This window comes from Oryctolagus cuniculus, chromosome 1 (genome assembly GCF_964237555.1).
Source record: "Oryctolagus cuniculus chromosome 1, mOryCun1.1, whole genome shotgun sequence".
NCBI classification, from domain to species: domain Eukaryota; kingdom Metazoa; phylum Chordata; class Mammalia; order Lagomorpha; family Leporidae; genus Oryctolagus; species Oryctolagus cuniculus.
In genome coordinates, this window is record NC_091432.1 from 111,262,028 (window position 1) to 111,276,101 (window position 14,074).

General features: G+C 56.6%; 1 protein-coding gene across 15 annotated transcripts; it reads left to right on the forward strand.

Annotated features, from left to right (window-relative positions):
• The first annotated feature begins 7,289 nt into the window (after positions 1-7,289).
• SLC37A4 (solute carrier family 37 member 4) lies at positions 7,290-13,639 on the forward strand. Of its 15 annotated transcripts, none has more exons than XM_008250494.4 (10): positions 7,290-7,402; positions 8,786-9,127; positions 9,917-10,149; positions 10,425-10,668; positions 11,097-11,255; positions 11,477-11,562; positions 12,010-12,123; positions 12,328-12,393; positions 12,686-12,824; positions 12,909-13,639. In XM_008250494.4, the coding sequence occupies exons 2-10, from the start codon at positions 8,980-8,982 to the stop codon at positions 13,007-13,009; spliced, it is 1,290 nt and encodes a 429-aa protein (XP_008248716.2). In that variant the 5' UTR covers positions 7,290-7,402; positions 8,786-8,979; the 3' UTR covers positions 13,010-13,639. The 15 variants fall into 15 exon arrangements, with proteins under 15 accessions (XP_008248716.2, XP_002722753.2, XP_069935552.1 ...); XM_002722707.5 differs by having other exon boundaries at positions 12,931-13,639; XM_070079451.1 differs by having other exon boundaries at positions 13,231-13,639.
• The last annotated feature ends 435 nt before the right edge of the window (positions 13,640-14,074 follow it).

The following is a 14,074-nucleotide window of genomic DNA, read 5'->3' on the forward strand; positions in this document are numbered from 1 at the left end:
CGGCAGCAAAGTAAAGGCTCGGATTCAGCCAGTCTACCTCCCCCTGTGTTGCAAACCTACACCCGGGCCTGTTGACACTGAGTTGGCAGCTGTCTTCCGCCCTAAAGATCAACACGGCCAGCCACAGGCCCTGCCGGGTACTGCTGAGAGACAGTGAGCTGCTGACCTAGAAACTCGCTCCTGCCTTATCTCTTGTCCCTGTACCTGGGCTTCCTCTAGTGCCCTTGACCCCTACCCCAAAGGCACGAGGGCACTGGCTCCCGTTCTCCAGGAGCGCAGCCACGGCTGGGTGCACGATTGACAGGGACCCCACCCTTCCTCCCACTTCTGACTGTGGCTTGGGGCTGGAGGCCCACAGCCCGCACCGTGTACATCCCTTCAGAGACATCTTTATTATTATCATTATCTTTTCATGTTGTCAAATCTATTGTGTTCTTGGGTGATTTCTTCAACTGTTTTCAAGATCGGAAAGTACTTCCTCACCCAGAGACTAACTTAGTGGTTTTATTTCCTAAACGGCACCCTTTATCTGGGATTTACTCTGTGTGGGATGTGCAGTAGAGATCTAAATCGATTTTTTTTCTAAATAGCTGGATGATTATCTTACAACATTTATTAATGAATCCATCCTACCCCTCCCCATTGATTTGTGGTGTTTTCTTGGTCATTGTTAAAAATCACACATGAAAAGGTTTGTTTGTAGTACAACTTTTTTTAAAAAAAGGAGTTATTTATTTGAAAGGCAGAGAGAGAGGGAGAACAAGGTCTTCCATCTGCTGGTTCACTCTCCAAATGCCCTCAACAGTCGAAGCCAGGAGCCTGGAACTCCATCTGGGTCTCTCATGTGGGTGTCAGAGACCCAAGGATTTGGGCCACCTTCAGCTACCTTCCCGGATGCACTGGTAGGGAGTTAGATCGAAGCGGAGCAGATGGGACTCAAACCACACTGGTGCTCTGATGTGGAACCTGCTGAGCCATAACGCCAGCCCCTGTTTCTGATACACTTTACTCCTATGCTCTAAACCACACAGTTATAATTACCATACCTTTAGAATTACTTGGCAGTGGAAATTCTTTTCTCTCTTCTTTTCTTTTTAATTCAAATTTCTTATTCCAATGGTTATTTCTCCAGATGACCATTCCCCCCCCCCCTTTTTTTAAAGATTTATCTTTTATTTATTTGAAAGGCAGTTATAGAGAGAGGGAGAGACAGAGAGAGAGAGAGAGAGAGCTTCCATCCACTGGTTCACTCTCCAAATGGCCACAACGACCAAAGCTGGGTTGATCCAAAGCCAGGAGCCAGAAGCTGCTTCTAGGTCTCCTACATGGGTGCAGGGGCCCAAGCACTTGGGCCATCTTCCACTGCTTTCCCAGGCTCGTTAGCAGGGAGCTGGATTGTAAGAGGAGCAATCGGGACTCAAACCAGTGCCCATATGGAATGCTGGCGCTGCAGATGGCAGTTTAATCCACCATGTCAAAACGCTGGCCCCTCTCCAGCTGATCTTTAACACAATTCTGTCAGCTTTGTAGACATCCAGTTGGGATTTTTGTTAGAATTACTTAAGAACGCCAAGTGAGGGGCAGCCATTTGGCCTGGTGGTTAAAATGCTGGTTAGGATTCCAGTGTCCCACAGTGGAGTAGCCGGCATCAATGCCTGGCTCTGGCTCCAGATTCCAGCTTCTTGCCGATGTGGACCCTGGGAGGCCTGGTAACAGCTCAGGTAGTACCTGCTCCCAACGTGGGACATCTGGGGTGAGTTTTCAGCTCTCTGACCTGGCCCATCCCTAGCTGTTGTATGCATCTGGGGAGTGAACCAATGGATAAGGTTTTCTATGCTGCTAAAAAAAAAAAAAAAAAAAGGAAACCAAAAAAACTGCAAGTGAATTTGAAAAGGGTTGACATTTTGAAAGTATCAAATCATACATAGCCTCTTTTCTGGCCTGTATTATGATTTAAAGCTCCCTCAAAGTCGCTTTTATCATCCTTAATGAAGTCTGCCTTCCTTTTTTTTTTTATTTTTTATTTTTTGACAGGCAGAGTGGACAGTGAGAGAGAGAGAGAGACAGAGAGAAAGGTCTTCCTTTGCCATTGGTTCACCTTCCAATGGTCGCCGCGGCCGGCGCACCATACTGATCCAAAGGCAGGAGCCAGGTGCTTCTCCTGGTCATCCTCCACTGCCCTCCCTGGCCACAGCAGAGAGCTGGCCTGGAAGAGGGGCAACTGGGAAAGAATCCGGCACCCCGACCGGGACTAGAACCCGGTGTGCCGGTGCCGCAGGCAGAGGATTAGCCTAGTGAGCCGCGGCGCCGGCCTCTGCCTTCCTTTTTTGAGATTCCCTTCTCATTTCTTTTCTTTAACTTTCTTGAGAAATAGAACTGAGCAGGCCAGCGCTGTGGCATAGTGGGCTAAGCCTCTGCCTGCAGTGCCAGTTTAGGTCCTGGCTGCTCCAGTTCCAATCCAGCTCCCTGCTAGTGTGCCTGGGAAAGCAGTGGAAGATGGCCTAAGTGCTTGGGGCCCTCTCAAATAAATAAAAGCTTTAAAAAGGGAGAAGACTGAGCAACTAGCTCCGGCATCCCTGCTCTGTGCTGACCACGGTGACCTACGTTCATTCACGCCCACAGCCATGTTAGGGTGGGTTATGCAGTCCCTGCTTTGCTGTGGAAGCTGAAATGCGACAACTTAGCAGGAATTGTGGGTGAACCGGGGTTGCGGTTGGACTTAACTGGTGCTGCTCGGGTTGATGCCATGTTAGACTCTACTTCCGGAATGTCTGCAGGGCCCTTGCCCTGTCTCCGGCTTCTGGCTCTGGCTGGCTGCGCCCCGGTCCCTGCCCTGCCTAGCCAGCCAGCTGCAGCAGTGGCAGAGGCAGGATCTCTGTGACCTGCCTGCGCCAGGGGACTCCCCGTTCTCACTCGAGTCAGATCTGAGTGCCGCACAGTGGAATCAAGGATCTGTCCACCTCTGCCCCGCCATCTAGTGCTCCTCCATGGCAAACAAAATGTTAGCAAACAGGGTTGAGTGTTTCACTCCCCTGGGCTCAAAGTCCTTAAGTCTGTAAACAGTGTCTGTGCTGCGGCGGGCACTGCGGGACACAGGGAAGCTGCCACGTGGGAGGCCTGTATCCCACACTGGAGCGTTCACGACCCGGCTACTCTGCTTCTCATCCACCTCCTGAAGTGCCCGGAGGCAGCGTGTGAAGGCTGGAGGAACTGATTCTGAGGCCCTGTGTTGTGCAGAGTAGGGTAAGCTGCCGCCTGCAGCGCCGGCATCCCACATGGGCACCGGTTCTGGTCCTGGCTGCTCCACTTCCAATCCAGCTCTCTGCTATGGCCTGGGAAAGCAGTAGAAGATGGCCCAAGTCCTTGGGCCCCTGCACCCACACGGGAGACCCAGAAGAAGCTCCTGGCTCCCGGCTTCGGATTGGCTCAGCTCTGGCAGTTGTGGTCACCTCGGGAGTGAACCAGCGAATGGAAGACCTCTCTCTCTCTCTCTCTCTCTCTCTCTTTCTTTGTGTGTGTGTGTGTGTGTGTGTATAACTCTGACTTTCAAGTAAATACATAAAGCTTTTTTTTTTTTTAATTTGAGAGGTAGAGTTACAGACAGTGAGAGAGATAGACAGAAAGGTCCTCCTTCCGTGGGTTCACTCCCCAAATGGCCGCAACAGCTGGAGCTGTGCCGATCTGAAGCTACAGTGCTGGCCCTTTTATGCATTTATTTGAAGGCACACTGCATGTGAAAGAAAGAGAGAGAAAGAGAGAGAGAGAGAGAGAGAGAGAGAGAGAAAGAGAGCTTCCACCCACTGATTCACTCCTTAAAAGCCTGAAGGCTGGAACTCCCTTTAGGTCTCCCAGCAGGTGGCAGGGGCCCAAGTACTTGAGAGACCATCTGGTACTTGGCCCACACATTTGAGATACCCAAGAACTTGAGATCCATGGTCTTCCATGTGGCTGCAGGGGCCCAAGCTCTCGGGCCATCCTTTGCTGCTTTCCCAGGCGTATTAGCAGGAAGCAGCAGGGCATCAAATCAGCATCCATATGGGATGCGGGCATCACAGGTGGCTGCCTAACCCACTACGCCACAGCGCCAGCCCCCTCCCCCATGTCTAAATTTAATTACAAAGGCAAAGGATGGCGGGGAGGAGAGAGGAGACAAATCATCAGCTAACATCTTCAAGCCAGACCAACAAGAGCAACCATTCGTGTACTGAAATTTCAACTCAAAACCCCAGGGACGGTGGCAGGTGTTAGGGCTACTGGCTGCTGCCAGTTCCAGCCCCACCTGTTACACTCCAGCTCCAGCTCCCGGCTAATGCACCTGGGAACGCCACGGACAATGACTTAAGGTCCCTGCTCCTATGTGAGAGACCCACAGGGAGTTCCAGGCTTCTGGCTTCAGCCTGGCCCTGACTCAGCTGTTGTGGCTATTTGGGGAGTGAACCAGTGTATGGAGGATCTCTTTCTCTCTGTTTCTCCCTCTCTGTCACTCTGCTTTTCAAAATAAAAATAAATATTTTAAAAAATCTCAACAAGGGGCCAGCCCTGTGGCATAGCAGGTAAAGCTGCCGTCTGCAGTGCTGGCATCCCATATGGGTGCTGGTTCATGTCCCAGCTGCTCCACTTTTGATCCAACTCTGCTATGGCCTGGGAAGGCAGTAGAAGATGGCCCAAGTGCTTGGGTCCCTGCGCCTGCATGGGAGACCTGGAAGAAGTTCCTGGCTCCTGGCTTCAGATTGGTCCAGCTCCAGCCTTTGTAGCTATTTGGGGAGTGAACCAGCAGATGGAAGACTTCTCTCTCTTGCTCTGCCTCTGTCTCTCTGTAACTCTGCCTTTCAAATAAATAAATAAATCTTTTTTTTTAAAAAATCTCAGCGAGTTGGCCATCAAGGTACCATCTCATTCTGCCTACAACTCCAACCAATCTGGAACCAAGAAATATTTCTCCTTATAGATTGTCCCCATCACAAAACTTTGCCCTTTTTTGGACATCCAGCCCCTCTTGGTGTTAGGTAGGAAGCTAGGAATTATCCTCTGCGTGTGAGGGGGCCCAGGGAGAACGCGGCAGCTGCAGAAGCTCCCCTTGGAAGCAGCCCAGTATTTCACACCACAAAGCGCACCCACGCCTCTGCAGGGGTCTCAGCCTTCCCCGAGGGAAGCTCCCCAGGGGAATCCTCTCCCTCAGCACCAGGCGTGTTACCCGGCTGATGACACGGAGCGACAAAACCCTCACAGCCCCGTCCAAGGCAGGCCCGCAGGGGGCAGCCCTTCTGCCCTGCGCCAGGTGGGCTCCCCGGCCTGACAGCTGAGGAGTGAAAGCTTGGGGGGAATTTCACCTGATTCACACTCCGCAAACCCCTGTCCTGGAGGAGGAGGAGGAGGGGAAGGAGAACCGGGGTGGGGGGAGGACTGCACCCCTTTCCCTTAGATGTCCTACACCCAGCTCTCCACTCTCCGCTGAGCCGCCCGCCTGGCCTGCCGGGAGTGTTCTCTCCATAGAACCATGGAGCCTTGCTCTCCCGGGTCTGAGAGCCTGGGCACTGTCTCTCAGATTCTGTACCATTCGTTCTGACGGATGCCCTAGCCCAGAACACCTTGCTACTGTGCTTACACTGCTCTCTGTCTCACCCCTGAATTCTTTCTTGCGCGAAGACAAGAACCTCGCCCACCCATCGCCAGTAACATTACCTACAGACACTGTAGACACTGTACACAATTCTTTTAAAGACTTATTTATTTATTTGAAAGTCAGAGTTACACAGAGAGAGAAGGAGAGGCAGAGAGAGAGAGAGAGAGAGAGGTCTTCCATCCGCTGGTTCACTCCCCAATTGGCCACAACAGCCAGAGCTGCGCTGATCCAAAGCCAGGAGCCAGGAGCTTCTTCCGGGTCTCCTGTGCAGGTGCAGGGGCCCAAGGATTTGGGCCATTTTTCACTGCTTTCCCAGGCCATAGTAGAGAGCTGGATCGGAAGAGGAGCAGCCAGGACTAGAACCGGTGGACTAGAACTGGTGCCCATATTGGATGCCGGCACTGCAGGCGGCGGCTTTATCTGCTAAGCCACAGCGCCGGCCCCATAGTCACTGTACACAATTTACACTTTCTTTTCCCCAAATTCCACTGTAAAATAATCCAGCTTTTTAGACCCAGTGCTCCCTACCCTTGCTGCTGGCGGCTGCAGGAACTTCTCCCAGGGCAGGTCCGTCCTTCCGGCTAGCATCTGTAGCGGCTCAGCAAGTCTCCTATATCAGAGGCCTGCTACTCTCAAGAGTTCTGGCTTAAAAGGCAAAAGCCATGTTGTTGTGGCGAATTCTTATCTGAATTCTCTGAGCTCATGTCTGAATCAGCTGCTGAGTTTGATGAGGTTGCTAAGAAACTGGGACCTGAGACTGCCCAAGGTGTCAGCGCTGGAGTGCAGGGGTCCAGGATGAGCAGGGAGGGCCCCTCCTTGCCTGTCTCTCATTCCGTATAGGAGTACGGTCCCAGTCCTGGCTGCTCTGCTTCTGATCTAGCGAACGCGACTGGGAGGCAGCAGAGGATGGCCCAAGTACTTGGGTTTCTGCTGCCTGGGTGGGAGACCTGGAGTTACGAGCTCCTGGCTTCAGCCTGGCCTAGTCTGGGCTATGGGGGCCATTTGGGAGTGAACCAATGGATGCAAACTCTGTCAGTCTCTGTGCCTTTCAAACAAATCAATATATCTTTTTAAAAAAGCGGAAAATACTGGGGCCAACGCTGTGGCACAGCAGTTTAGGCCGCCACCAGCAACGCAGGCACCCCATATGAATGCTGGTTCTAGTACCGGCTGCATAACTTCCTACTACTTTGCCTGGGAAAGCTGCAGAAGATGACCCGAGTGCTTGGGCCCCTGCCACCTGTGTGGGAGACCCAGATGGAGTGCCACACTCTTGGCTCCTGCCTGGCCCAGTCCCAGCCATTGCAGCCATCTGGGTAGTGAACCAGGGAATGGAAGGTCTCTCTCTTTCTCTCTATCCCTCTAATTCTGCCTTTCAAATAAATAAATAAATTTTTAAAAAATAAAAATTAGGGGAATAAATAAGTGGATGTAAAATCTGTTTTTCCTCTCTGTGTCTCTCTTAACTTTCAAATAAAAATTTAAAAAATAAACAGAAAATATCGGCCTCACCAAGACTTTTCCCAGTCTGAGCAGCTCAAGAACAATGATTTTTACCTGATCCATGTAGGATGCAGTTAGGCGGTGGACGCACCACGCAGAGCCGCTAGACGGCGCTGTCTCGCCTAGGGACCAGCGTGACGGGCAGGACGAAACCCGCGTCCCTGGGGGAGGAGTCGGCCCGGGGCTCGCGAGGAAGCGCGCGGAGCCCGCCCCACCGACGGCGCATGCGCATCCCCGGTCCCGCCCCATCCCGCTCGGGCTCCCGCCTCCACTCAGGTAGGGGGCGGCGTGCAGGGGGAGGGGCGCCACCTGAGGGCGGGGCAGGACGGGGCGTCTCAAGGTCTCGGGGTTCCTTTGTGGGCGACCCCTGACTTCCGGTACGACCAGTGGCTGCTTCTGCGGTTGCCTTTCCCGGGGTGGGGGGCAGTTTCTGGGTCTGGGGGCTGCCGGGGACCCAGGCATGCCCCCACCTTTGTAGCGCCCGCCCCGGGGCCTCCGCACCGCCTGCACTCCAGCCCCCGCGGCTGCAGCCCCGGAGTCGGGTGACCTGGGTAGCTTGAGGACGCCGGGGCTGGGCAGGTGCCAGGAGCCGTCAGCGGCCCCCCGCGCCCTCGCCTCTCGGCCGGATCCTGGCAGGGGGAGCGCGGGCGCCAGCAACCAGGGGCCCCCGGGAGGCTACGTGCGGTCGCTGCTCCGCGGCGCCTACGCCTTCTGCTCCAGTTGCTTTCCCAGCCTAGCGGAAAAGTCGGGGCCTGGTGCCGGGCCCTGGGAAGCAGGGCAGCTGGGCGCTGCGGCCCGAAGCCAGCTGGTGGCCTGCCCACCCGCTCTGGACACCAGAGCCGCAGCCCGCAGAGAGGCGGGCGGAAGCCCAGAGCGGAGTTGCAGGGCGATGGGGACCCGAGGCAGCTGTGTGCAACCGCGCCAGCCCGCAGCCTCTCGTGGGGCTTTCCGTGTGACCGTGGGGCCGAGCGAGGGGGTTCCCGCTGTTTACAATTCTGCAACTTCAGTGGGCCCCCCCCTTACCCACCGTTTCGTTACCTGAGGTCAACCGAGGCTGAGAAAGATTAAATGGAAATTTCCAGAAATAAATAACTCCTGTTTATTACAGCACATTGCTATAATCAGTCTATTTTATCATCAGCTACTGTTGCTCATCTCTTAGTGCACCTGATTTATCAACTTCCCCGAGATTTGTAGGTACAGGAAGAAACAGTATGTATAGGGTTGACTGGGATCCACGGCTTCGGGAATCCACAGGGGCACGGCCAGAGCAGGACGCATTGAGTGCTAGGCAGTGGGAGTTTCTGGGTGCATGGTCAGCTGCAGAAGCCCTGTAAGCTGGGTTTTGGGGTGTGTGTGGGTTGTGTGCGGGTAGGTGTGTGGAGAAACTGAGCATCTCTTGCAGCCAGTGAGCCCTGGACTGTCCTGAGTGAACAGGGAAGCAGGGCCAGATAGAGAGGGCAGCCACGCTACCCAGCCCCTGCCTCCCCTGGGTCCCTGCAGACAAGAGTAATTAGGTTGTTCCTTAATCACAGCTGGTGCACAGACGGGAGACGGAGACTTGGGTTGCGGGACTGGCTCGCGGGCATGCCTCCCTCTGGGACCCCCCCGCCCCCCAGTTTGGCCCTGGGTAATCTCTTGTTTTCCTGTCTCCCTCAGGACACTGGGTTCCCTAGGAGCCGCCCCAGGCTTAATGATTGTCCAGGAGGTGGCTATAAAGGGAGCCTGGGAGGCTGGGTGGAGGAGGGAGCAGAAGAAACCTAACTCAGCAGATCTGTGCACCGCGAGAGCCACAGGCAGGAGCTGTGGTCGGAGGCTCGCGTCCTGGCTGCCAGGGCCTGCTCTTTCCTACCATGGCGGCCCAGGGCTATGGCTATTACCGCACCGTGATCTTCTCCGCCATGTTCGGAGGCTACAGCCTGTACTACTTCAACCGCAAGACCTTCTCCTTTGTCATGCCGTCGCTGGTGCAGGAGATCCCCCTGGACAAGGATGACCTGGGTGAGCCCCGAGGGGCAGGGTGGCGGGCTCAGGGACACAGAAGCCGCTGGCACTTTGGGTGTTTGTGGCAGCGCGGTGTGTGTGCAGGCGTGTAGCACGTGTGGAGTATCTGCACGGCAGAGGCGGGGCCGGTCGGCACGTGGCGGAGGCGCGGCTCAGAGGTGAAGGGCTAAGGAGAGCTGCCTCCCTGGTGCGTGACATGTGCCCCTGGAGGGCAGGGCGGTTCCCAGGAGTGAGGGTGCACGCTGAGGCTGCAGGGTGGGTGCTGGCGGCCGCCATCGTGAACTCTGGGAACTGGGTGGTCGGCAGTGACTTCATGTGGCCTGGCCTGCGGTATACCCTTCTGGAGCAGCGAGTTCCTGGCTGAGCCCTGAGCCCTGGCCTCATGTTTGGAAGGGGCCACAGAGCTGCTCGAGGCCTTGGGTTGGCATCGGTGAGGTGGGAAATCAGGCGGATGCAGATCCCAGGGCGAGGAGCTTCCACGTCCGCTGCCTTCTTGGTCCTGGCAGCCGAGCCAGAACTCTCCAAGATGTCGAGGACTCCTGAGTCAGTCTGGGGCTAGTGCTGAGGGTGAGGCGGGAGAGGTGGCCAAGGTAGCTGAGGTAGTCGAGGTGGCCGGGACGGCAGGGCCCCAGGGCAGGCTCCTCCTGCTCCCCCCGGGGAAAGGTCCTGTCTCACCCTCCCAGCACCTGTGCACACCTGACCCCATGCCTTCCTCCACCCCTCCCGTGCCTCTGCCCTGGCCCCTAACCCCTCAGGTGTCCTGCTGCCCGCTCCCCTCCCCTGCAGGGCTCATCACCAGCAGCCAGTCGGCAGCCTATGCCATCAGCAAGTTTGTGAGCGGCGTGCTGTCCGACCAGATGAGTGCCCGCTGGCTCTTCTCCTCCGGGCTGCTCCTGGTCGGCCTGGTCAACATAGTGTTTTCCTGGAGCTCCGCGGTCCCTGTCTTCGCCGCTCTCTGGTTCCTTAATGGCCTGGCCCAGGGGCTGGGCTGGCCCCCCTGCGGGAAGGTCTTGCGGAAGGTGAGTGCCTGGGTGTGCATGGAAGGTACCTGAGGCACCCCCCTTACACGCCACCTCCCGCCCCTCTCCGCCCTGCGGCAGGTGTCTCGGCGGGGCTCTCAGCCAGCTCAAGTTCCTATTTTAGGAGCCTGAGAGTGGTGGGATCAGGTGGCAGATGAGGGAATTGGCCCTGCCCTCATCCCTGTAATGTGAGCTTCTGGGTCTGCCCCTGCCCCTACCTACCCTCAACACGGGCTGTAGGCTGGGCACCTACTCCGTCCCCCTCTGCTCCACAGTGGTTTGAGCCATCTCAGTTTGGCACTTGGTGGGCCATCCTGTCAACCAGCATGAACCTGGCTGGAGGGCTGGGCCCCATCCTGGCCACTGTCCTGGCCCAGAGCTACAGCTGGCGCAGCACGCTGGCGCTGTCTGGGGCCCTGTGTGTGGCTGTCTCCTTCCTCTGTCTCGTGCTCATCCACAATGAACCTGCCGATGTTGGACTCCGCAACCTGGACCCCACCCCCTCCAAGGGCAAGAAGGGTGAGCTGCCACCCAGGCCAACCCCTGGGCACTGCTACTCGTCATTCACGTGGTGGAATTCCGTGGGGGCCTCGCGTGGGTCTGGCAGTGCACTGGCCCACGGGCAGGGGTGGCGATGGAGGTCAGGTGGGAAGGAAATGAAACTCCATCCCCAGGGGCAGAACTGGCAGTGCTGTGACTCCTGCCCGGACAGCATCCTACGCTCAAGTGGCCTGGCCTGGGTCCCTTCTTCCTTCTACCCTGGTCCTCGGTTTCTCTTTCATTCATTGAGGCCGGCGGGGAGCAGAGGGCAGGGGCGTGAGGGGATACCCTTCAGGCAGGTCCTGACTGTGCTCATGGACTCTGCCCCCCTGGCAGGTTAATGAATGGTGGGGTGCAGGTAGGGGCAGGGCAGCAGGAGCCTGAGCCCAGCCTCTTCCCACCTCCAGGCTCCTCGAAGGAGGAGAGCACCCTGCAGGAGCTGCTGCTCTCCCCCTACCTGTGGGTGCTCTCCACTGGCTACCTGGTGGTGTTTGGAGTAAAAACCTGCTGTACCGACTGGGGCCAGTTCTTCCTTATCCAGGAGAAAGGGCAGTCGGCCCTCGTGGGTAAGAGGGGTGTCGGCACAGGGGTGGGCATACGCAGCAGGAGGCGATGTGCAGGTCCTCTCCCCCTGATCCCTTTTCTTTGCCTGAGGCCGAGCGCTATGCGGGCAGCAGTGGCTGGCTAGCCACTCTCAGGGACCCCTACCTCTCTGGATTTAAGCCACTGTAGGACAACCCAGTGTGTAACCCCTGCCTTTCCTTCTTCCCGCAACTCCCCACTGCAGGTAGCTCCTACATGAGTGCCCTGGAGGTCGGGGGCCTTGTAGGCAGCATCGCAGCTGGCTTCCTGTCAGACCGGGCCATGGCCAAGGTGAGTGGACAGAGGGGACAGGAAGGAGAAGGCTGGGACAGGCACTGGGAAGATGGGAGCCCTGGGCGCAGAGAGGTTGGCAGCTGCTGGTGTGGGCCGGGTAATAAGGAGGCAGTGGGTCCAGGCTCCTCTTATCTTTCCTGGGGATGTGGAGAAAGGGCTTTAGCTGATGTCAGCCCAGCCGGCGGCCTCTCCACAGTCCCAGGAGAACTGGGCTTGGGGGCAGCCTTGGGGCAGCTCCCCAGCACGTGTCCCAAGCGTGCCCCAAGGCTGAGGAAGGGATGTTGTGGAATTTGGCCTCAAAACATAATGGGCAGGTCCCAGGGCCTCCAGAGCTGCCCAGGATTGCCAAAGACCTGTCACCAGGAGCCTGCTGTGTCAGAGTCCAGGGGTGAGGGTTCTCTGCCCTGCTCCGCGGGCCTGACGCTGCTGCCACTGTACCCGTAGGCGGGGCTGTCCGTGTACGGGAGCCCTCGCCATGGCCTGTTGCTGCTCATGATGGCCGGCATGACAGCGTCCATGTACCTCTTCCGGGTGACGGTGACCAGTGACTCCCCCAAGGTAAATAAGGAGGGCCAGGCCCATGGCAGGCACAGGCGAGAAAGCAGGGTCACTGACTGTCTCCCTGTCCCTGGCTCCAGCCTGGGCAGCCCTCTCTGCCTGACTTCCCTCCGAGTTCTGTTTGTAGCGCAGTCTCCCTCCTCTGCCCTCTGAGTCCTCTCCTCCACTCTGGCCTGGTTTTCTCCTCTCCCTCTGCTCCTCTAGGAGGTAGCTTTCTGGACTGCGGCTCTCCACCCTCTCGCTGAGCTCACAGGCTTTACGGAGCACGAGGTGCCTTAAAGATATCTCTGGGTTCCTCCTGGTCTGTCTCACCCTGTCTGCCCACTCTGCTTTGCCCCTTGCCAGTCCAGCTTGTGTGCATTCTGAGAATAGGCAGCGTCGCCTTGTGCACCTGCTTCCCTGGTCCGCCTCTGCCCTTGGGTTGGCTCAGTGTGGCATCTGCTGCTCTGGTTCTGTGCGGTCAGTTGTACTGGGGAGGGGCGGAGGAGGGTCACTTACTATCCCTTTGTTACTGTTCCGGACAGGGGTGGGGTTTCTGACTGGCCTCATGTTGCCCTTGCAGCTCTGGATCCTGGTGTTGGGAGCTGTGTTTGGTTTCTCCTCATATGGCCCCATCGCCTTGTTTGGAGTCATAGCCAATGAGAGTGCTCCTCCCAACTTATGCGGCACCTCTCATGCCATTGTGGGACTCATGGCCAATGGTAAGTGTGCCACCTCCTGGACTCTGCCTCTCCCCGGCTTGTGCCTTGTGAGCCCCACTGGCTGTAGCATCACCAATGGCTCAGGCTCTCCTCTTCTCCCTGACAGTGGGCGGCTTTCTGGCTGGGCTGCCCTTCAGCACCATTGCCAAGCACTACAGCTGGGGCACAGCCTTCTGGGTGGCTGAGCTGGTTTGTGCAGCCAGCACCGCTGCCTTCTTCCTGCTTCGAAACATCCGCACCAAGATGGGCAGAGTGCCCAAGAAGGCTGAGTGAAGAGAGCAGGCCCTGGGGCACCCGCACCTGCAGCCTTTCCCCTGCACGCAGCGGGGAAGGGAGGGGGCTGCTCTGGCCGGGACTGAACTGTGGACTTCTGTTTCTCTGTTTCTGCGCCTTCCCCCTCGTCCAGGTGGCGCTGGAAGTTAACAGTGGCTAAGGAGGTACCAGCTCCCCTCGCCATGCTCTATTTAAAAGATAACCTTTGTTCAGGACTCCATTAGCTCCTATTTCCTGCCTTCAGACAAACAGAAACCCCTCGCCCTCCCCAGTCAGGGAGTCTCCTAGAGCAGCCTTCCTCCGCTGGGCCCTGTCTCATCCCCATTCACCTGACCCACCTGAGTGGTTCTGTCCCTGCAGCCACAGCGCACTAAAGGCCAGTGACTTCTGCTCTGCCCCAAGACCCTCAGCAGTGGGCAACTGCTCTTGCCAATACCTCAGTCTTCAGGGGAAGAGAGGAGGCCAAAACCCGGGGTACAGCAGGAGGTATGGGTAGGAGGGTAAACGACTTGTTATAGATTAAAACTGGATTTTATACTAAACACTGTCAGTGAGTCATTCTTTTAGGAGTAACAGAGTGGGCTTTTGGCCCATTGGGATGGCTGCAGCCCTTATCAGTGCTTTGGGCCCGAGTCCTGCCTCCACTCTCAAGTCCAGCTTCCTGCTGGTGGCACACCCCGGGAGGCATCAGTAATGGCACAAGTAGCTGGCTTGTAGCCACACGTGGAGACCTGGATTGTGCTCCTGGCTGCAGTCCCTGCTGGTGGCTGTTACATGCATTTGGGAAGTGAACGAGCAGATGGGAGACCTGTTTCTCAAGTTTTATTTTATTTTTTTTTAAAGGGGGTGGGGGTAGGAATAAGCCAAGACAGACATTTGCTTGGAAAAATACTGTCAATACCTGTTCTTTCCACCCCTAAAGGGAGAAATTCCATTTTCCCGAAAGAGGAAGTTCAAGTGTAGATGGGCTCATGCCT

Coding starts and splice junctions, on each gene's coding strand:
- SLC37A4 (XM_002722707.5), top strand. CDS start 8,980: ATGGCGGCCCAGGGCTATGGCTATTACCGCACCGTGATCTTCTCCGCC. Junction 10,669..11,096: donor CCCCTCCAAGGGCAAGAAGG/GTGAGCTGCCAC, acceptor TCCCACCTCCAG/GCTCCTCGAAGGAGGAGAGC. Junction 12,394..12,685: donor CAGGCTTTACGGAGCACGAG/GTGCCTTAAAGA, acceptor TTGCCCTTGCAG/CTCTGGATCCTGGTGTTGGG.